The 23,302-nt window shown below is 36.1% G+C and overlaps 1 protein-coding gene across 1 annotated transcript in view; it reads left to right on the top strand.

Annotated features, from left to right (window-relative positions):
• CNTNAP4 (contactin associated protein family member 4) overlaps nucleotides 1–23,302 on the top strand; it is a 261,392-nt gene that overhangs the window by 218,630 nt on the left and 19,460 nt on the right. Inside the window, exons 16-20 of the mRNA XM_055791657.1 lie at nucleotides 10,236–10,406; nucleotides 15,469–15,687; nucleotides 19,600–19,839; nucleotides 21,336–21,560; nucleotides 22,924–23,057. Coding sequence (XP_055647632.1) covers nucleotides 10,236–10,406; nucleotides 15,469–15,687; nucleotides 19,600–19,839; nucleotides 21,336–21,560; nucleotides 22,924–23,057 — 989 coding nt within the window. The remainder of the gene's footprint in view (nucleotides 1–10,235; nucleotides 10,407–15,468; nucleotides 15,688–19,599; nucleotides 19,840–21,335; nucleotides 21,561–22,923; nucleotides 23,058–23,302) is intronic.

Consider the following 23,302-nt stretch of genomic DNA (forward strand, 5'->3'; position numbering starts at 1 on the left):
ATATAATATGTTATATATTATTTACCATATGTTTTGTATCATGTGTTTTATATAATAACTATAATATAGCATTATCACACAAATTTATTACTTGGATTTTATAGAATAATAATATTTAATATAGGACATGTCATAGGTATATATATTTTGTATTGTATTAAATCATATTAATATATTTGCTCATATACAACATAATTATATACATTACAATCAACATTCTATTCTATTATTTTAATCATCATACTGAAACTGAGTGTATGTCTTACTAGATATTTTTGCAAAGGTCTTTATGTATCAGCAGTGTTTTTTGTAATGAAAACTTTCCATATATCTGAGTTCTACACATTAAATATCACACTAGACAAAACTAATGAAGTCTAAACTCTGTCATAAGATATCAATAACATGTAAGTAGCACTTTGAAGCTGCAGGAAGGAAGCAGAATGTTATCAAGATTTTTTTTTTTTAATCTGAATTTGCAGCCACCCATGAAGGCCTAATTACATGCATTTTTAATAACATTTATTTTCTTCTGCACCTTTGGATAGGTGCAGAACAGAAAAAAGATCTAGTAGCAAATACCCATTTCTCAAAAGTGCTGTCAAAGAAGGAAAGATAGATTTCTTGGATTCACAAGTGTGATTTGAGTACTCTGTGGAGACATTGCTTATTTCTGCTTATGTCATTCTCTAAAACTAAATTATATAATACTACTTCATAGGGGTTAACCTTTTGTTAAACTTGTTCTTTGTTTTTTCTGACACACATAAGTTCTTCACAATAACTGACTTGAATACCTTATAGAAATATGGAGGAGAAGGTTTACTTTATTTGTAATACACTTAGTACTTTGTTAAACAATTAAAAACCAGAAAATCACAAATTCTTATTGCATCAATAATCTATTCCTTGTAGGATATCTACTTGGAGATAAAAATAATTTTTTATGCCTACAGCAAAATAGACTAGTTAATTTAATTGAATTGTCATAAACCATGCACTCCCTTGAAATAGTTTCCAAGTTCGAGTTACTTCATTAGGTACTTCTAAGAAGTCACATATAATAATCTAAATGCAGTCCAGCAGAAGTTGTCTGTTCTTCATTGCACTTTTTTTTTTATTTTCAGTCTTTCATTTAACATTGCATTACTGTACTTGTTTTCTTTATGTTAGGTTTTATGGATTGACTCTCTTCAGTGAAGTGTGTTACTTGTAGAAAACCAAACCATATTTTTTAGAACAAAGAAAAAAAAGAGTAACTTAATATAAGGAAAATAATATGAAAAACAATAGCAGAATAGTTATTTTTATGTATAAAATTCCATTCAGATATTAATAATGTTTCTCAGCATTTATGTTAGAGTTGTCTCTATATATTTCTAAGACACCAACATGCAATGAAATTAGTAATGATGTTCTAAAGGAATATGATCATTTAGGGAAATTATGTCATAGGATCTGGTGACACTCAGATCTGTATATATAAGTACCACTCATGAGTTTCTGTCAATATTGAAATATATTACTGATTAATTTCTATATTCCTTTTTCTGCTGTACAATACATCTAATAAATTGTATGTCAGTACTGATGGTATCAGATTGAAAAAAATATATGAATATAATGAAAGTTAATATTCAAATTAGCCTATATCAACAGAGTAGAGTAACAGGAAAAATTGTGAAACATGAGTACAAAAGAAACCTTTGGGCCATTAATAGATGTAAATACTATGTTTTTCATTAAAAAAAATATATATCTCTGGTTTTTTTGCCATTATTCAAGAAAAAGCCAGATGTTGATCAAATTCTAATAAAGACAGACAGTATGGTTACTTTTAAAAAAACACAGCATTCAAAGTTGTTGTTGTTTTCCTTGTAAGAACTGACTGGAAATACTCTGATATATTAGTCTGAAATTCCAGATAGTATTAGGACATATAAATACACCCAGAACACTGAAAAAAATTTACTATGCTAAATTTATGTGTAATAAATGGATAATTATAATCTGTCAGCATCAGACTAATTCTTGGCCCCAAAGTAAAATTGATCATATAGATCTTAACTGAATAAAACATAATATAAGGATAGTGCAAAGGAATGTAAAGGCAATATATTTATTCAGAATGAGTTAATATAAAGTAAATTTGGCCAAACTTTCGATGGACCTCTGTAATGGTAAAGGCCATACAGGTGAAGTCAGACACTTGTATCATAGTAAGATATTTGGTGGAGTGTCACATACTTGCTTAAATAAAAATAATAATAATAGTAAAAAAAAGGAAACATAAATTCAATTACAGAATGACAGTTCAAGCAGGTAAATGTGAGCAGATAATCCATTGAATGTGTTTCCAGTTTGACATTTAAACAAAACAAAAAAACATACAGACAAATAAAAAACTCCCAAAATGATCTAGGGTGAGTTTGGGATGTAATAATTTTAGAGACCAAATATATTAACTGATCATAAGCAATACCCTCATTAAAGCAGCACAGTAAATTTCTAAATTTAGCTAAAAATTCTGCTTCACCTACCTGCAGTAGCATGAGAAATTAGGGCATGTCTGATGGTACATAAATATGTGAGTGTTCACTTTTTCCTCTTATTTAGCTTCACAATACTGATATATATTTGTTGTAACCTTGAACTAACCAACATTATTTTGACTGTCTTTATTACTTCCTGCATAATCAAGACATTTAATACAAGTCTGTGGTTACATTTTAACACTACCTAAAAAGGATGTACGGTTAAAGGATTGCATAAAAGAACTTGAGATTAATTTTTTAGGAGAAGAATCTTAAGCTCAGTCTCCTTGCTTGACAGGCAAAATCTGAGGTGATATGTTCAACTTAAAATGAGTTTCATAGGGTTAGAATTTTTAAATAATGTTCTTGAAAGCATGAGAGAAAATGAGGAAACAAGCCAGTGGCTGGCATTTGAAGCTAGGCCAATGGGCTGAGTGTGTGTGCACGCATATATTTAAATATTAAAGCTGACAATAAAAACATTCGTGAATTTTCCAAAAATGGACAATTTTTAATTAAATTGATTAAATACTGTTCCTAGAATAAATACTCTTTGTCAAACAAGAATTGATTCAGGCAATTTATATAGTTTGTGGCATATATTTATATATATTTATATATAGTATGTATAATATTATATATGTAGTATATATACAAAATACCTAAATATTTATATAATTTATTTAGCCCGTGCCTCACTTGGTGAGGCTCACAGCTGCAGCAACAGAAAGTTCTGTGGCTGAGCACTAGATCAAGGCAGACAGGGGGATTCCCAGAGCCAGAGAAACCCACGCAAGAGCTGAGAACCCCGCATGGAGCCAGCAGCTCTAGCGAGCGAGAGAGATGCAGCTTGGGCACGGACAGGAGCAAATGTGGCACATTTAAACAGCACTGGGGAGCACTGCCAGCAGGGGTACTGCCAGGAAGGTGTGTCAGCCACGCCATGTCATGTCAGTTTGTGTAGTTGGACTCACAGCAAGGGTCCTACATTCTGCTTGTAATCCACAACCCAGGGAAGCACTCTAGGTCTCTGCCATAATGGTGGGTACTTGCCTCAGAGTTAAAACCAGTGTTTCCACTGAGAAAGGCCCCTGTGATGTCTGATGCTTCAAGCCAGAGGGAAACAGTAAGGCAGGAGACTTCAGTACATATGGTAGGTTGCAATGAATGCCCCAACCCTTCTCCTGGAGAAAAAGCAAGTACCTCCTTAAGGTGTGTGCAGGTTGATGATCTGTTGTGTCAGGTGGTCAAGCTGCAGGAAACAGTTAAACAGCTGCATGGTATTAGAGGGTGTGAGATGGAAATAGATAGGTGGTTTCAAATTCATGCTTCTGTAATGGACACCACAGCAAATGAGGAATCTTGGGCCCCAGTGACCCACAAAAGCAGAACTCCTCTTAAGTCTCCACCCTTAAGTCACAACCAGAAACATATGAAGCTTTAACAGCTCTAGACACACACAAGCAAGGCTGGCAAGAAAAAACTGCACTAGCGGCACACTGGGTACCATAAAAAGAAATGACAGGTGCTTGTGCTGGGTGATAGTCTGTTAGGAGGTACTGAGGTGCCCAGCTGCTGGCCTGTCAGGAAGTCACGTGAGGTAACACTGCCTTCTGCGAGCTAAGCACCCATCTGCTGCTACTTTCATGTGCACAAGAATGACACCGCAAGCCAGAACCTGGGCAGAATCAAGGAAGGCTATAAAGCCCTGGGGGTGGAAGTGAAAATTTCTGATAGTTATTTTTTCTACTATTTTGTTCCAGCAAGAGGAAAGGGTCCAACCAGAAATAGACATATAATGCAAATCAAGTTTGGTTTTATGGCTGGTGCCATTGTGAAGGTTTTGGCTTCTATGATAATGGGACATTCTTTGACTACAGCATGTTAGGGAGGAAAGGGATCCATCTGCCTAGAAGAGGCAAGGGAGTCTGGCAGCAGACTGGCCAGCTTGGTGAGGCAGGCTTTAAACTGAGGGACTCAGGAGGAGGGGTCTAAAGTGGCAATGCTCACACCATCGCATCCAACTGGGGAATAAGCCAGGCCAACCAGAGCAGTGATACCTGTTCCTTAGCTGCTTCCCAAGATGGGTACCGGAAGGCCAACCACCCGCAGGGTGCTTCTGGCAGTGTTGGATCTTCTTGCACCCTTCCTGGGAAAGCTGTGTGCTCCATCACCTCTCTGAAATGCCCGCACACCAACGCACACAGCACGGGGAATAAAGAGGAAGAATTAGAGATCTGTCTGCAGTTGCAGGTCCATGACCTCATTGCTATTACAGAGACATGGTGGGATAGCTGGCATGACTGGAATGCTGTCATGGATGGCCATGTACTTTATAGGAAATAGGGGCCAACAAGGAAAGGTGGTGAAGTTGTTCTTTATGTGAGGGAGCAAGTGGTGCACTAAGCTCTCCCAAGGGGTGGCTGCAGAACAACTCAGGAGCTTATGAGGGCCAGACCAACATGGGTGCCATTGTTGTGGACCTGTGTGTGACCTATGTGTGGCCTGATCAGGAAGTCAATGAGGCCTTCTACAGACAATTTCAGGTAGCCTTATGACTAAAAACCCTGGCTGGCAACTCAGCCCCACACAGTCGCTTGTTTACTCCCCCTGCATCAGGGTGGGGAAGAGAACTGGAAAAGCAAAAGTGAGAAAACTTACAGCCTGAGACTAAGACAGTTTAATAGGTAAAGCAAAAGCTGCACATACAAACAAAATAAAACAAGGAATTAATTCACCACTTCCCATTGACAGGCAGGTGTTCAGTCATCTCCAGAAAAGCAGAGCTCCATCATGCGTAAAGGTTACTTGGGAAGACAAATGCCACCAGTATGAGCATCTCCCCCTTCTTTTTTCTTCCTTCAGTTTATAAATCAACATGATGTCATACAGTATGGAGTATCTTTTTGGCTAGTTTAGGTCAGCTGAGTTGGCTGTGTTCCCTCCCAGATTCTTTTGCCCCTCCAGCCCTCTCACTGGCAGGGCCTGAGAAACTGAAAAACCCTTGACTTATTGTAAACACTACCCAGCAATAGCTAAAACCATCCATGTGCCGTCAGCATTTTTTTACACCAAATCCAAAACACAGCACTGCACCAGCTACTCAGAAGAAAACAAAATCTATCCCAGCTGAAACCAGCACAGGATCTTGTCTACCTTGACTTCAGCAAGGCTTTTGACACACCCATATCATCCTCATAGGTAAGCTCAGGCAGCGTGGGTGAGATGAGTGGACTCTGAATTGGCTGGATGGCAGAGCTCACAGGATCGCAATCAGTGGTGTAGAGTTTAGCTGTAGGACTGTAGCTAGTGGTGCTCCCCAGGGGTCAGCATTAGGTCCAGTCTTGTTCAACTTATTCATCAGTGACCTGGACAGAGGGGCAGAGTGTACCCTCAGCAAGTTTCTTGATGATAGAAAACCAGGAGGAGCAGCTGATACCCCAGGAGGCTGCACCACCGTTCAGTAAGACCTGGACAGGCTGGAGAGTTGTGCATAAAGAAATGTAATGAAGTCAACAAAGGCAGGTGCAGGGCCCTGCACCTAGGGAAGAACAACCCCATGCACTAACACAAGCTGGGGCTGATTTGCTGGAAGGCAGCTCTGCAGAGAAGGACCTGGGAGTTCTGATGGACAGCAAGTGGACCATGAACCAGCAGTGTTCCCTGGTGGCCAAGAAGGCTAACGGGACCCTGGAATGTATTAGGAGGAGCGTGGCCAGCAGGTGCAGGGAGGTTTTCCTTCCCCTTTACTCTGCCCTGGTAAGGCTGCATCTGGAGTGCTGTGTCCAGTGCTGGGCTCCCCAGTTCAGGAGAGAGGGGGAACTACTGGAGAGGGTCCAGCAGAGGGCTATGAAGATGATGAGGGGACTGAAGCATCTCCTTTATGAGGAAAGGCTGAGAGGGTTGGACCTGTTTAGCTTGGCAAAGGCTGAGAGTGGATCCTATCAGCGCATGTAAGTGTCTTAAGGGTAAGTGCTAAGAAGCTGGGGCCAGACTCTTTTCAGCAGTGCCCAACAACAGGACAAGGGGCATTGGGCACAAACTGCAACATAGGCAGTTCTACCTAAATATAAGGAAGAACTTGTTTACTTTGAGGGTCACAGAGCACTGGAGCAGCCTGCCCAGAGAGGTTGTGCAATCTCCTTCTCTGGAGATGTTAAAAACCTACCTGGACATGAACCTATGCAAGCAAGCTGCTCTAGGAGAACCTGCTTTAGCAGGGAGGTTGGACTAAATGATCCTCAGAGGTCCCTTCCAACCCCAAGCATTCTGTGTTTCTATGATTCTGTGATATGAGAGGTCAAACTAGATAATTTTTCCCTTTTGGCCTTTTAATCCATGAATCTTATAAGATGCAATGTAGCAGAGCTGGAAGGAGGGATACAGAGGGGGCAGCTGAATTCCACAAATTCTCAGAGGCAAACAATTGCCAGCTGGTCAGATTTCCTAACACAGAAGACAGCTTTAGAAGAAGCAATTGGCACACTTCTCAGTAATTTTGGCCTCCTCTTTGCTGTGCTGGATGAAAGGAAATTTTTGTATGTGGCAAAAGTGACAGAAATACTGGGCAAATATGGGAATAAGTATGTAACTAGAACATGTAGTAGGTAGTGATGATTTTTCTGTTTGGTTTTGTACAGGAATAAAGCAAAGTGACACCACCCCCACCCCTACCCCCCAAATAAAACAATACCAAACCCAAACAAAACAAAACAACATTCAAAACCATTAGGATACAAATAGTAGATGATCATATAACTTAAAGATCAGTTTAAGAGGCCAGATAGAGAGGAGCAGGCCGAAGACACCAGGTAAAATCCTGATCATCTACTTGTAACATCATTAACTAAGATCAGATAACCCAGTAGTATAGATCAGACAGGTTAATAGGCTCTACAATTTACAATAAGCACACTTTCTACAGTATTAACTTTCTACATTACTACTACTGTGCTTTTATAATCTGATCACAGTGGCATTCCAGTGAAATTCAAAGATCCTGTCGGTATAACAGAGACCAGAAACTGGCTTTTACAGCCAAGAGCACTCTCTGCTGGATGCTCTATCAGTACCATTTAAGTGTTTAACAAAATTCCTGGAAGAGGGAGCATATAGAAAAGATGGAAGGCACATTGCATGTCATATTCACAGCTGTTTTGAAAACACAACTATCACCATCAAATTAACAGCAGTGTGCCTTAACTATATCAGTCCATGAAAGGTGGGTAGTATTTTATGTGTCATGTCAATTAGAAATTTGGTTTTTTGGGGGGAGAGGGAAGACTAGACAATAAATATTTTTCAGCAACATAAGATCTTTATTTTCTCTGCCTCAGCATTCACTACCCCTGCTGGAGTTCCACACTGAAAGAATGAATGATGAAACACTTAGAGATATGAAGAAGAATGGATACAAATAAAAAATAGATTTCAGTTTTGATTAAAAAGTTGAAGAGTGCTACAATTTGCAATTGCAAATTGTTTCTACAGTCGCTTTTATTATCTTTGCATCATTAGAATGGCTAATGTATCTGTCTTGTTCTCATTTGTCCCTTTTTCAATTTACAATTTCATGTTGGCAAGACTAGTTCATATATGCCAAAACCTAAAGTATTTTTTTGCAATATAAATATGCTGCTTTTTTATTTATAAGAAACATGGTCTTCTTTTTTTACTCACAGGAAGACTGCAGTCTTAATACTCAGATGAAATGCTAAATATTATTGACTTCCTAACTACATGGTGTTTGGCAGTTCCAGAACACTAAATAGTGGACTATGAGCCAGATAATGTAAAGTGAGGAAATTATTTTCCCACTCTGATTTATAACAGCATAAAATACTTTGTAATATACTTCTGCTAGATCTATATTTAACCCACTTTATCAATAAAGTAGCTTAGGATTCATAAATCACACGATTTTCAGAGCTAAGGAAAAGTACAGCTAGATAAGAGAATAAAGGAAATCAAGAGAGGAAGAAGAATCCCTGCACTCCCCGAAGGACTCCATTCTGATTTACAAAGATCATTCAAATGCTTCATTGAAGCTAATTGTGTCATTACTTTACTGGACTGTTATTGCCACAATTGTCTCTTTTCTAATTACTAGCAATGTTTTACCAATTTTGTATAAATTACTGGTATTAAACTTCCTATTGTGTTTGAATTACTAGTACCAGCCAGCCCATTGTTTTTTAAATAGCTGTTATATACTTGAGTCATAACTGTGGTGAAGTTTGCTCTGTGGGAGCCATGACCTGAAAGAGTTGAGGAACATGGACTTAATATCGAACCCAATATGTAAGACCACTGCCTTCAGCTGACAGCACTTTGCACAGGATAATAACTATAAGGAGCCCATCAGGCAGCATGAGAGAGTGAGGTGCAAAGCTATGCTTTCCTCTCCCAGCCTGAGCAAACTGTTCACAGCTCTGCCTTACCATGTAAAAGTTGTCATGATGGCTGATCTAAATTGTGATGGCTGGCAGTACTCCCAAGTGGTGAGTGTCACAGCAAGCAGTTGTCAGAATACGTATTAATATTCTGCCATGTTGTTTTTCCAGGTGCAGGATGTGAACCATGATTAAAACTCTGCTAAAAAGTCAGGAGGAATAGACTTGGATTTTATTTCACTGGGCTGTGGAGCAGTCCTCTGTGTGTGCTGTACCACAGAGTTTAATTTTGCAGATTAGAGAGAATTTTTAAAAATTTCTTTTTCCTGTCTTTACTCCCTCCCTAAAAACAGAGAGTGCCTGGAGCAAAAATCATAGTTTTACATAGTGTTTAGACCCAGATCACAGCATTATCAAGAGAATGTGCAATGGCCATGTTCAATTAGACAGAAAGGTATTGAATGCCTCATTTGATTTAGAAAGCAATATAGCTTAAGGAAGAAATACAGATAGATCTGTAAGAATTCAGCAATAATAACAAGGTACTTCTAGCTGAACACCATAAATGCAGATAATAGTCTTATTAGAAGTTTTATTAGAATTTTTACATAAACCTTTCAACAATTAGGATCAAAGTGTAACAAATCATGATTAAATGCCAGCTTAAAGAAAAATCAAACCAGCAAAATATCTGTGTTTGTTATCATAACCTTGTTTGAGTAAAACTCCCTTACATTGAATTTATCATGTAATTAAGAATGGAGATGAATTCCTAAACTGCAGTCAACTGAAGTAGAAGATACCTTCATAAAATGTTTTGTTTTGTTTTGAATTCCTTCCACCATAATTACCAAGAGCTGCATCTTACTGTCTTTGTGACATCTAGTAAAACTTCACTGGACTACAACAATAACAAAACTATTTTCCTTGTTCGGTAAGAAATAGACTTAACTATCATAGTTATAGTTTATGCTAGCTAATGTAGGTATAGTATTTCATTCAAAGTTGCTGTGTTTCTTTACTTCATGAAAAGATACATCAGGATAACTTGACTGTTTAGCTCATTTTATGTCCCATTAATCGGTTTTTGGTTAACTTAACTAGTCTTGCTGAATAATTTTTCTGTTTCTTCTAGAACTCCCACTTTTGTGTTATAGACTGAGCAGGAAGCTTCTGTGGAAGTTAGATTCTGAATATTGAAACTCCTTCCTACACCTGGGCACTTTCCTTTGTTTAATTGGTTATAAAACTTGTACTGGCAATATTAGATAACATCATACCTATCATTTAATCTTTCATTGACAACCAGGAACATTTTGGAATTCAGCATCCTTCAACACAGAGACGTCCTACCTGCATTTCCCCACCTTCCATGGAGAGCTCAGTGCAGATTTCTCATTTTTCTTTAAAACTACTGCTTCCTCAGGAGTGTTTTTAGAAAACCTGGGAATTCAGGACTTCATAAGGATAGAGTTATACTGTAAGTAACATGACTGATGGTTGTTGTTGTTGTTATTATTATTATTATTATTTATTATTATTATTATTATTTATTATTATTATTATTATATTTTAGTTGGACTAAATTAGAATTAGGTTAAAGGGGAAATATTTTAGAGCTGTTCTCTAGCTTTACGACTGTTACTACTGCTATCAGAACTTTATCATTCCCAAAAAAATCCCGGCGCTGAGAGTATACAAATATCCATTCAAAGATAGTTTCTGCCCCACAGGGTTCTTCGTCCAAAAGCACAGCAATCAGCCCCTGGCTGCTTAGGCTGTTCCTCCTTGTCTTGTTCGCTGTATCCTTGTCACCATATTCTCTCCCTCCAAATTTGAAGGCCAGGCATTACATCTGGCTGTTGGGAAATTCACTCAGACACAACGTGTGACTCAGACCTCATGTGGCACAGTATCCTGGCTTAGTCACACTTTCTCATAATTATTTTTCTCTTACATACCCACATCTTTAGACTTTTACAGCTTTTGTTGAACAAGAGAAAATTAAATGTCTCATTAAATTCAGTAAGATGACTAATGTAGAATGGAAGCTTTATCTTGGTTGACTCATTGTTTTGGTTTTATACTGGTCTTTATTAAAAGAGAAAATTTAACAGGATGAAGTACCGTTTCAAAAAACTTTTGGTTTAATTTTAAATGGTATATCAATTAAAACGTCTTATACTTGACAGGTGCCTTTGAGAGTTCTTTAGAACTCTTTGTACCTTGGGATTAGAGAGTTCTTCAAGTTTTTACAAATCCATTGTAGTATTTTCCACTGAAGACTACAAATAAATATATATATGTATGTGTGTATATATATATCATACAATGCAAACGATTACTCTAGAAACAGTAATGCATCTTTATTAAAAAGTAAAATATTCTGCTTCCTTGGGGTTTTTTTGCCAATGTTAATGTCTTAGATTATTGAAACAAACAGGAAAACACCTACTGTGCTCTTCTGCAGGCAATTTAATTATAGAATATCGTGTAACGCTTAATCAATTTGGTTTGCATTATCTCAAACTGTAGTGCTGTATTTGAAAGATATCCTGTTTTCAACAGAGGTTTTACCATGGTTACCAAGAACATGAACTGCCTTCTGTTAAAGCTGTGTGAACAGGTGAAAATACAGTAGCGTTATAACCTTAGTGTCATCCAATACAGAAAATACACGGGGACAGCACTTCAGTGGAGAATGCCTGAAGCAATGATGATGTTCTTGCGTGATAAATGATTTTTCATTTTCAAAATAAACAGTTAAATCATGGAAGCATTAAAGGAATACTTCTGATTGATAACTAAATTTATTCAGACAGTTGGCAGAAGACCATAACTCTTTCTTTAGAATATTAATATTCAGACAAACTCGTGTCACTTGTCCCATTAATTCATAATCATCCAAACTACTGTATGTTTATGGTTTTTATATGATTTGTGACTAGTCAGGCATGACAGAAAGTGAAAGGCTGAATTGGACTGTATTTTCAGCGTTTTAAAAACAAGGTTTATCTCAGTATTGCAGAGATGTTTCTTGACTTCCAGAAACATCTTGATTCATTGGATAGACAAACTTATCCTTTTCTTTACATCAGAGGTAGCATTGTTTGTAGTGGAGCCAGAATTGTGTGTTTGCACTGAAGGTAATATCAGTCAGAAATGAGCAATATACATTTCCATCAAAAGTATATTTCTCACACACAAAAAAACCCCCAACAAAAACGTAAAAAGAAAAAAAAAAAAAAGAAAACAAACAAAAATATTTTATCAACTTGAACATTTCTTTTAGATCATTTAGATCTCATTATCATGTACTCTTTTATAATAAATGTAAATGCGAATCACCAGCCTACACTTGATATTCTATTCATAGCTCCACATAAATCAATATATTTGATTTGCATAATAAAAAATAACAATAATGAAGATGTCAGGTGTCTGTGTTTAAGACGAGGAAGTGTTAGAAATTATTTAAAACTCATTACATCACTAATATTTGGCATTCCATACTTGTAAACACAATGACTTTTCTTAGCATTTTGTTGGTTGTTCTCAAGTTTTATATCTAATTCTTTTATTTATGACATAATGATCTTTAGACCTGTAAGTTTAAGTTTGACAAGAAAAAGTGTCAGATCAGGAATCTTAATAGAAGGTGTGAAGAAGATAGTAAAAATGGAGATGTGCAACCTAACCATTTTACAAACACAGGAAAAGTTTATTGTCTTGAAGAAGATACTGGCTAGTAGGTTTTGTTCTGGTTTGTGGTTTTTTTCCCCCTGACAGAATTATAAAATACTTAGGTCTTTGAATTTTTCTCTGAGTTCCTGTAATCTTCTATAGAAGTAGACGCTGAAAACAGCAAGGCTGCTTCAACTGTGAATGGTACACTCTATTAAATACTTGTATTTACACGTAACTTGCAGGTTACATCCTTTAGCCAAAAGACTGTGTAACTACTTTATACTGAGTGTTTACTGAAGGATGGTTCCTATTTAAAAACAACAAGTTAAACAGAAATTTAAAGTATGGTTGAAAACACTATGGTTTATTTGGAAAGTCTTCTGCAGTTGCTTTCAAAATAGTTCTGAAAAGTCAGTATACAGCTGCTGTTGGGCTTTGTCTGCCCAAATTTGCAATTTACTGTCCAGGATGAGTGATGAGTGGAATTAAATTGTTTCCTTTATGGAAAGTGCTCGCATTTTGTATTCTGTAGCATATTACTTGGTAATCACTTTCTGCTTCTGCATGTGACGCTCAGCCTTGATATTCTGAATGGTTCTTGATGACTGACTGTGCTATCCGTCAGTCATTTTAGCCACACTTAGCCACTGACCACTTTCCATGATTACCATCAACTACATTTTCTGCTCCACTTTGCCAATCTATAGCTGCGCTCTGCCTATGTTTGAATGCACTAGGGCCACAAGAGTCCCTGCAGTGTTTGGAAAATCTCTGAGTAACACCAAGGTAGGTAAGGCCCACAAAGGTTTTTTGCACCAGAAGGTAACTCCTGAACATACCCTCCCCTGGTGCCCAGGAATGATGGAAATGTTCTTTGTCTCAGTCCTTTGTTACAAGAGGACAAATTTTAGAACTCAGTTAGCATCTCTTCACATACTATGGCCTTCTTTAGGTGGTTTGACCACTGTGCTTATAAATGCCAAATTTCTTCCAAATTTGTAAACCACGGTAGTTGGTTTTAGCAGAATTATTTCAAATATTACAGAATGTTAACTGACTATATTTTTCACTTTTTCTTACATATTCTAGTCAGTCTTCAGACACTTGCAAAAGATGACCATAAAGTCATCCTTGCTATCAGGACTTTCATCTCTGGAACTTCTGGGACTGGCTCCCTCTTTTCAAGAATGTATTACTTTTTTAGTGATACTAACATAGTTCGCTATTTCAGTGGTTATTTCAAAATTATGTTTTTTCTTGCCTTTAAAATCTAAACAGTAGTAATATTTATCAGATCTGTCATTCTGATATGCTATTTAATAGGCACATTCAGTGAGTTCAAAGCAGAATTTGTGTTTTCAGGCTTCACTTCAACAGTGTCCAGAGGATTACAAACACCTCCTTACAGCAGGTAACATTCAGCAGAAATTCTCTTGCCCAATCACGTGGAGTTTCTGTTGGTTTTGTTCTCCTACTGTGTGGTTGTTTTGGGGTTTGTTTTTTTTATTTTTATTTTTTTATTTTTTTATTTTTATTTTTATTTTACCCCTCAGTAAGGGGGAACTGAGCTCTCAACTTTGTCCAAATGAGACAAATCTATCCTGAAATTCATTTTACTGAGGAACCGGTTTTAAACATTAGTTATTTCATATTACTGTATAAAATACTGATTACTTTTAAACAGAAGATATAATTTATTACAAAAGGTTTTCTGTTTAACAATTGACTGCACATTATGCCTTATTTTATTTGGGAAGCAAAATGCTTTGTATATTTTTCATTTTACTTTTGTCTCCCAGGTTCATCTGTTCTAGAAAAATACTTTATTGCAACCAGATCTAGCGCTTAAGGGATTGCAAGCATGTGGCATTACTCAGTCTAAAGGTTGGCCAAAGTGGATCTAAATGATATAAAAAGTCTATTGTATCTTTAGAAAGTGAAAAGAAAATAAAAATATTTAATTAAATTATATTTTTTAATTTGTAAATTCATCCTTGAAAATGTTATTTGAAGCTGATATATTTCCCTCAACTACTAATTGCTTTGTTTTTCTCTCAAAGTCCAGTGACATAAATGGGAAATGTTCTTTTAGATTCATGGAATCTTCTCAGGCCTCTAGTCCTTTAAACAAATCCTTAATAATTCAAAATGATTGTAACCCCTTGTTTAGGGATTATTTATTTTCACATACAATTTTTCTTGAATATGAGAAAGAAATAGTTTCAGAAAGAATATTCATAAATTTCAAATCTTCAATGTCTGGCATATTCTTCATCTTATTTTTTTGACTTACAAAGATTCAGTTATGATTTTCTAAGCAAACTATAAAGACATGTAAGTGAAAGCTGCCTAGGAATTACTCAATTTTTAATTCACTGCATACATAGTTTTATAAACTACATCAAAATTTTCCCTCTAATATTTGCAGAAATCATGTGAAAAATAACAAAAGCAAAGAGACAGTAGAAGATTTTGATTTTATTATAGTGGTGATTAATTAAATACAGTAACAATGGTAATCAATTAGCATATAAGCAAAAATGCCTTTTATCCAAACTGAAAAATAATGAAGCTGGCACATTTCACTGTTTCCTGACTACTGTTCTCTCCAGGGGCCCACAGACAATTTGATTTCCATGCTGTGGACAAATCTTTGTTCTCACTGTCAGTGAGTAGGAATAATGAACTTTGAGGACAGGTATCCTGAAGTAAAATTCCCCTAAAACAATGTCTTATTCTTATCCCATGAAATAGTAGTCTAGGCCTTAAAGTAACTTGTTTTGCCACTTAATGATTTTTTGACCCAAATAATGGTGAAATAATTTAAATATCTTTTATTACTGTCCTCTTTATAGCTCCATCTGAAGTAATTTTTTCATTTGATGTTGGAAATGGACCTAGTGAAGTTAGAGTGCAATCACTCACTTCCTTAAATGACAACCAGTGGCACTATGTAAAGGCTGAACGAAACATCAAAGAGGCATCCTTACAAGTAGATCAGCTTCCTCGAAGGTCTCATGGTGCTCCACTTGATGGGCATATTCGCTTGCAGCTCAACAGCCAGCTTTTTGTGGGTAAGCACTCCACTCATTTAACATAATTTTTCCTAGTTATCATCATGAAAATAAGAAAAGGGTGTGGGTGTGGGTGGGTGGGTGAAGCAAAAAATAATGGCAGCTGGATCTTTTGAAAGTAGTTTGTAGGATGAGATGAGACTCTTTGTATAAAAATCCATGGCTATGTAGCTCTATTTTGAGATTACAAATTCAGTGCCTTATTCCTATGGTTAACTGTTGGACAAGATTCAACTAAAATTTTCTTTTGAGGTTTGTTTGAAGAACAAGTAAAGGACCACCATTTGTGTAATTTTTTGAGAGGATGTCATCTGCTGAAGGAAGATGTGTAACTGCTGTAATTTCAAGGAAATTTTGTTGTTTCTCTTCTTCCACAACTTCTCAGGTTGCCCAGAAGAGTTGTGAGTGTCCCAACACTGGAAGTGTTGAAGGTCAGGATGGACAGGGCTTTGAGTAACCTGATCTAATGAAAGGTGCCCCTGCCCATGGCAGGGGGGGTTGGGCTAGAGGTGATTTTTTAAAGGTCTCTTCCAACCTAAACCATTCTGCAATTCTGTGAATCTGTGATCTATTCTGCCCTTTGCTAACACATTTAATGAAATAATCAGACTGTGTTTACTTAGTATTGGAAACAGGAGCAAGGGACTATTCTTTGATTTCACACAACCAGGAGAAATTCAGATCTATGGTTAGTTCTGTCTAAACTGTGAAAGCTTCAAAGGAAGAAGTTTACCTGCATGTTTCTGCCTTTGTACTTTAGAAAATATGACATTAATGTATTTGGATAAAACACTGGAAAAGCAGAAATAGAATAACAAAAAACTAATTAATGTTTACTTAGCTATTATATAGCTATGTAGAGTTTTGTGTTATGTACATGGTAGTGTTCCTACTGTAATAGCGCCATATTATGAACTTATAAGTTTCTGGTGTATATGTATGGTATACAGTATAAGATCATGTAATGCCTGCTCTACTTTTAAACAGAACTTTGTCTAGATCGGCTGTGAGACACATCATACTATATGAATATATATTTTGTTTGCTGTGTGTTGGGAAGGAGTGCATTTAAGGGGAATGATGTTCTGAAACTGTAGCTAGGGAAACTGTGGATCCTTAGGAAAAAATTAAATGGACAAGGGAACCCTTGTATGTTGGGATTGTAATTCTGACCTGTGCCTTAAAAGGTATCAAAGGTAGAAGGTGGAGACTAGACCAAACAGTGAAAAATTTTATATTTTGATTAAAAGCATGGAGAAGGATTTTATAACTGAGAAGACATCCAAGATATTAGCTATTGTAGAGCTAGAGAAAGTCTTAAATTAGTTTATGTTCACAGTAATGGACTAGAACAAAACAGAAGGGCTGGGAGATTCCTGTTTACTATGCTGCAATAAATTATGTTGCTGTCCTCTGACTTGACTTACTATGTAACTGCTCTTATAGAAACAGTTTGAATTTGCAAGGTTTGATCTGTGAAGCAAGACTAAGAAATGGTCTAATTCTCAGGTGTTTATGGTAATGTCAAGTCTAAACAATTTTTATTTGGACAATTTTATTGATCTGTAATTCTAAGCCTTCTACAAAATAAATACTGTACTAACTTGTATTGACATTTTCAATTTCTAGCAATTATTTATGTAGTAATCGGCCATTGAATAGAGTATTTTTTTTCTGTCAAATAATTGATAAATTCTAGTAAATTCATATACATACATCTTCTGTATGGAGCTGACAATTTAAAAACTGCTTTGACCTATTGAGAAGCAAGCTGTCTATCTTGTTTTCTTCAGATAATGTTCAGGTGAATAATTGTATTAGGAGAGTGAGTCTGTTGTTTTGCTTCTGGTGTTGTAGGTTTCTTTTCCTTTCTCTGAAAATTCTTGAAGATCCTGGGAGTAAATGGAAATAACATTCACTATTATACTGTGTACCTTGAAATCCCTGATGAGTTTGTACAATTATTTTGAAATAGTTTGGAGCAGAATTAATAAAAATGGTATTTTTGTTATTTTTGTTCAGGTAAAACAGTGTTTTTAAAGTGTGACATGGCAAATGATAGTGATTCCTATGAATCATTTCTGTTATGCATTTTCTGAATATAATTTGTGAGGGTTGCTGTTACTGCAGTAAGATTTTTATTTTTTTTGGTAATGTTTCTGCGGTTGCAATACTGTCATGTGGATCAATATGGTGTCTAGGTTATTTTGTGTTTGACTTAAAACCCGTGTTTTGGATAATACAAATTTTTATAACTCCAACTAATAATAAGATAATTTCTTCTCTTCAATGAAATACAATTTTCTTCAGTGGAGGGAATAATGAGACTTACTGTTTGACTCTTTCCACTAACAGTCCACTGGTACAGACTCAGAAGTGCCTGCTCAGGCCAGTGCAAGGATCTAGAGAAAAATTAAACATACAGTGTCCTAAGAGTGATGTTAGCAGAGGCTCTCCTTACTCAAATGTCATCTCGTTCACCTACCTAGTACCTGCCATAGTTACCCATCAGTCAGTTACCACCCTACTGGGACTGTGACTCCTTCAGCCTAACCCCCCTCTTTCTTTACTTTTTAGTTGTATAAAATCTGGTTTTCCAAAGAATTCAGAAGAACTAAAGTCTAAAACTGCTCATTTTAGCAGAGATAACATAAAATCTTCATGTTGTTAGGTGGTTTTGTGCCATTATATCTTTAAATAACAACAGCTATGTCAAGATTTTCCATGAAACACCAATGATTTTACAAACTATGAAATAGAAAAGGATCAAAATGCATGATCACATGGAAATATTTCCCCAAAAGTTAAATGGAAACACATGATAATTATAGTTAGCAATCTTACATCTTGTGGAGTATTTTCCACTTCTACTTTTTAAAAGACAAGAGATGACAAATATCAGAGTATGTTGTGCAGCAAAAGACAGGAGAGATGATATGTAGATTGCACACCTTGTTAAGCAATCAGGATGAATAAAATGCTAGCTGTCAGGAAGGATGCCAAAAATAAACACAAGTGAAAACAGATGAAGCAACAATTGTTGTTAGTCTTAGGATTGCCCTGTATCTTTATCACATATGTTTGATAGTGAGGTATATACTGATAGGTATTCCTCTGTAGTGAGGGGGGATGAGTTTTCCTTTTACTAAAGAATGGGCACAGATTCCAGTATGAGACAAAATATGTTAAGCCCGGACACCAGCTGTAGGGTATCATGATCCATACCATGTGACTGACAGACAGACAGACACACAGATCAGTTTATCAGTCAGTAAGATACTGAAAGAGTAAAACTGTACAGCTTATCACTCTTAAGTCCACTTTTTTCTTTTTCCCCTTTTTCTTCTCTTATTTTTTCTTCATTTTTTCTTGGGTTTTTTTCCCTTTTCCCCCCCTTTTTTTCCTTTTTTTTCCCTTTTTTTTATCTCTTCTCTTCTCTTCCCTTCTCTTCTCTTTTCTTCTCTTCTCTTCTCTTCTCTTCTCTTCTCTTCTCTCTTCTCTTCTCTTCTCTTCTCTTCTCTTCTCTTCTCTTCTCTTCTCTTCTCTTCTCTTCTCTTCTCTCTTCTCTCTTCTCTTCTCTTCTTTTCTCGTCTCGTCTCGTCTCGTCTCGTCTCGTCTCGTCTCATGTTATGCTTTGTGAATTAAAAGTAGTATGCATAGTTGCTTGGTATCCTATGGTGCAAAAAACTTTTCCTTAGTTAAAAACTTCAAGGGTTTCCTGTAATTAGTCACAATAAAAGACATCAGATATACTTTTAAAGCTATGTCTAAATATTTTCACATGTTATTTTCACATGTATAGGCTTATAGCTTGGAAATTCATGGTAGATTGTTCAGGGCCTGTAAAACATAAAAAGGTTTTTACATATCAATTCTTTAAAATTTTTAAAAGCTTATATGAATTTATTTCAGGTGGGACAGCATCCAGGCAGAAAGGATTTTTGGGATGCATTCGTTCATTACAGTTGAATGGAATGGCCCTTGACCTTGAAGAGAGAGCAAAGATAACACCAGGAGTTGAATCAGGATGTCCTGGACATTGTAGCAGCTATGGTAACCTGTGCCAGAATGGTGGAAAATGTAGAGAGAAATACAGTGGATTCTCCTGTGACTGCACTTTCTCTGCCTATGGTGGGCCATTCTGTAAGAAAGGCAAGCATGTCTTTTAGCTTTATTGATTATGGAAAACAGGACCATACAGTCCAGGACAATATCTTTACATCCCTTTAAACATAAGTCTAAATGCTTGCAAAATATTTATTTTTTACTTAATTTAAAGAAACATTCAGCTGAATGTGTTCAATAAGTGTAAGTTTTGCTAAACACTGTCTTACAGGGATATGTTCATTATGTATTATTTAAAGCAGGAATCACATACCTGAGAGGATCAGCATCCTTTTTTCAGTGTTATGTAATTCCTTTGATTCTTTTATATTATATTAAATGTAGGAACTATAACTTTATGAATAAGCATTTAGATTTCAGTCTTTCAAGTCTTAATCTCAAAATCAAGACTAAATTTGGGAAACAAAGAAACAGAAGAACTTTACACTTCTTTCTACTGCAAGAAAATGAGATCAGCAGAAACAGGTCTGAGCCCATGTTTTCAGCCATTTAAAAGGAGTTCTTTGGTGATGGTGTCATACCAATAGACCATCACACGTCATCAAGTTTGAATTTTAAGAACAAAAGTTTATCTAGAACTTTTGGTTGCATATAATTCTGGTCTGCTAAAAATGACTTGTTTCCTCCTATATTAAATAATTCTGCAAAGTTATCGGTGGCTTAAATGCCGTAACTCCATGTTCCTTTGAATTAATGAACACATCTTTCCTGCCACCACTGCCACCTCAAGAATAAAGTACTCCTGTGAAGTCCTTCTATACCTATTGCTGTGGAGCTAATGCCACCGAGTGAGGAATGATACTTTCCTTTTCCCTGCAAACAAGAAAAGAGACTAATGGTCACACTCCATGTTTATGGAGTCTTCACAGGCAGAGTGGCTTCTGTTAGTCAAAGTGTGAGATCATCTATGGTAATAACATTCAGTCACCGTCTGTCAAAGACACTGGACCAGAATACAGAAATTTCTAGAATTTTTTCGGAAGTGTGGAGTTTGTGTGTGAAAACAGGACAGTTTAAAGCAGTTCTACTTGTAGCAGAAATTACTGTATCACAGAGATACAGAAGCCCTCTCTGAGTGATTCAACATAAGAATAACATAATCCAGTTCGTATAATCCTTTTCTTTCACCCACCTGACCAGTTTCTTTTCCCACATATATGTTTCAGGTGTGGCCAAGTCTAATCGATATGCTGGGATTCAAACTGCTATACCCATGTCTCTGTAGGAGTAGTATACACACAAAAAAGGACATGTTGGGCTTGAAGACATAGATTAATAGGGAAAAAGCAGAAAGCTGTTTAAAACGAGACAAAAAGAACCACTTCTTCATGCAAGTGATACTTAAGACACATGCCTAAAAGGGCTTTTGGGTCTAATTTTTCTCTAACTAGTTCCTTTGATATGTCTTTTTCACATCTATCACAATAGTTAAGAATACATTTTATTTTGTTCTGTGGCAGAAAGAAGAAAGAAGAGCGTTAGTCCTGTTTGATATTTAAAAACTGAATTACTTTTTGTTTCAGAGATCTCTGCCTATTTTGGGACTGGCAGTTCTGTGACGTACAATTTTCAAGAATACTACACCTTAGCTAAAAATTCCAGTTCTCATGCTTCTTCTTTCTATGCTGACATGACACTGAACCAGGAAGCAATTACATTTGCCTTCCGAACAACACGGACACCAAGCTTGCTGCTTTATGTCAGCTCCTTCTACAATGAATACCTCTCCATTATTCTTACCAGAAATGGTAAGTGTTCAGATAAACCATTTAGAAATACTAATGAATGTCATAACTGTCAACTCAGATTTGGGCTGAATTTGATCAGATTTGAATAAAAAACTAAGTGTTGTCCTGTTGTTGCATTAGATGGTATATTTATTTTAGAACTGCACCAAGCAATACTTTACACATAAGAAATATTCCTCCAACTGTCATTTCAACTTTTATGACTGTTTTTATTTTTATCATGTTGGCAAAAATAATTATTTCTGGAAAACCTTTAGGAATGCAGTAAAATATTTGGAATCCTACTTATAAAAGTTTTGAAATTAATCTCAAAATGTGTCTGATTTGTGTGCTACTCAAGCAGTATATTGATTGCCATCCACATTATAAATGAAATAAACTACTTTTTGAAAGTGCATTATCCATTTTCCAAATTAATCAGAGGTCATTTCATTCAACTAACTTAATAAGCTACTTATATACCTATGAAAATTCACTTATGTACCTGTGAAAATACATATAACGTTCTGTTTAAGCTGAACATTAAGTGTTAGTTGGATCTTTCCTTTTCATTCTTTCTTCTATGCCTAGATATTTATTTTTTTTAATAAGAAAACTGCACAGACTATGTTGAATCTTTGTGATCACAGTGGTTCTGTGCTCAAAGAAGGTTCTGTGTTTTCTCAAGTACCAATTTGGATATAGAATAACTGTAGTATCCTCCACTCCTCCACGTCATGTGAGGTGGAACATGTTTTAGTCTTTAGTGGCCTAGATCTTGCTTTCAAAAGCAAGTAGAAAGTTGTAGTTCATCTACAGTTGGGAGGAATCTCTAACAAGGATACCACACTGCCTCTGTGTTCCACTGTGAGAGAGTCTCTCTGTGATTATATGCATAAAACCAGTATGCTGGTAGTTAACAAGAAACAGAAAATGAGCTAGAAGTTATTAACTGCATCCTACTTGAATTGTCAGCTGGTCAGAGGTTGACAGGTCCAGACAGTGTAAATATTATCCAAGAACAGTACTTGTAAGGTACTGAATTTTATTTGGTAAATTGCATTCATGTAAGCTAACAGACCAAGTGTTTCTCAACTGAATTACAAATTTACTTACTAAAATTTCTGCACAAATTTTAACTCATCATTCAGGTTTATGAGTTTATAGCCATCTTTGCCACTGTATCTTATTTCCAACATTTCTATTACTTTTCCTGTTGCCTTCTTTCATTTCTTACTTATGTCAATTCCTCAGAGTTAATTCCTTAAATAAACATTTGTTTTGCTCTTCAAATGCACCTGTGAAGCAAAAGGCACTGTATATGATTTACACTGTCCATTGTGTATGTAGCATACCATACCTTTTGCTCTATTTATCCCTACAGGAAGTTTACAGATTAGATACAAGCTAGATAGTCATCAAGATCCTGATGTATTCAGCATCAATATCAAAAGCATGGCTGATGGACAACTGCAACACGTGAAGATTAACAGAGAAGAGGAAATGCTCATTGTAGAGGTAATTCCATTAGGGGAAGAAAAAAAAAAAAAAAAAAAAGGTAAATTATCATAAAAAGGTAGAAGATCCAAAGCAAAATGATGCAAACAGCTACAATGAGGCAATTGCCCCCAAATAAACCGTGTTAGTGTCTCAAGTAAATAGGGCAAAAGTTAGTGGACTCACAATGCTCAGTGAAAATCTATGTTAGATGATCTCTTGGGTGTTCATTTTGTCTATTTCAAAAGGTCAATACCTCCTCATCA

The sequence above is a fragment of the Falco peregrinus genome, chromosome Z, assembly GCF_023634155.1.
Source record: "Falco peregrinus isolate bFalPer1 chromosome Z, bFalPer1.pri, whole genome shotgun sequence".
Lineage (NCBI taxonomy): Eukaryota > Metazoa > Chordata > Aves > Falconiformes > Falconidae > Falco > Falco peregrinus.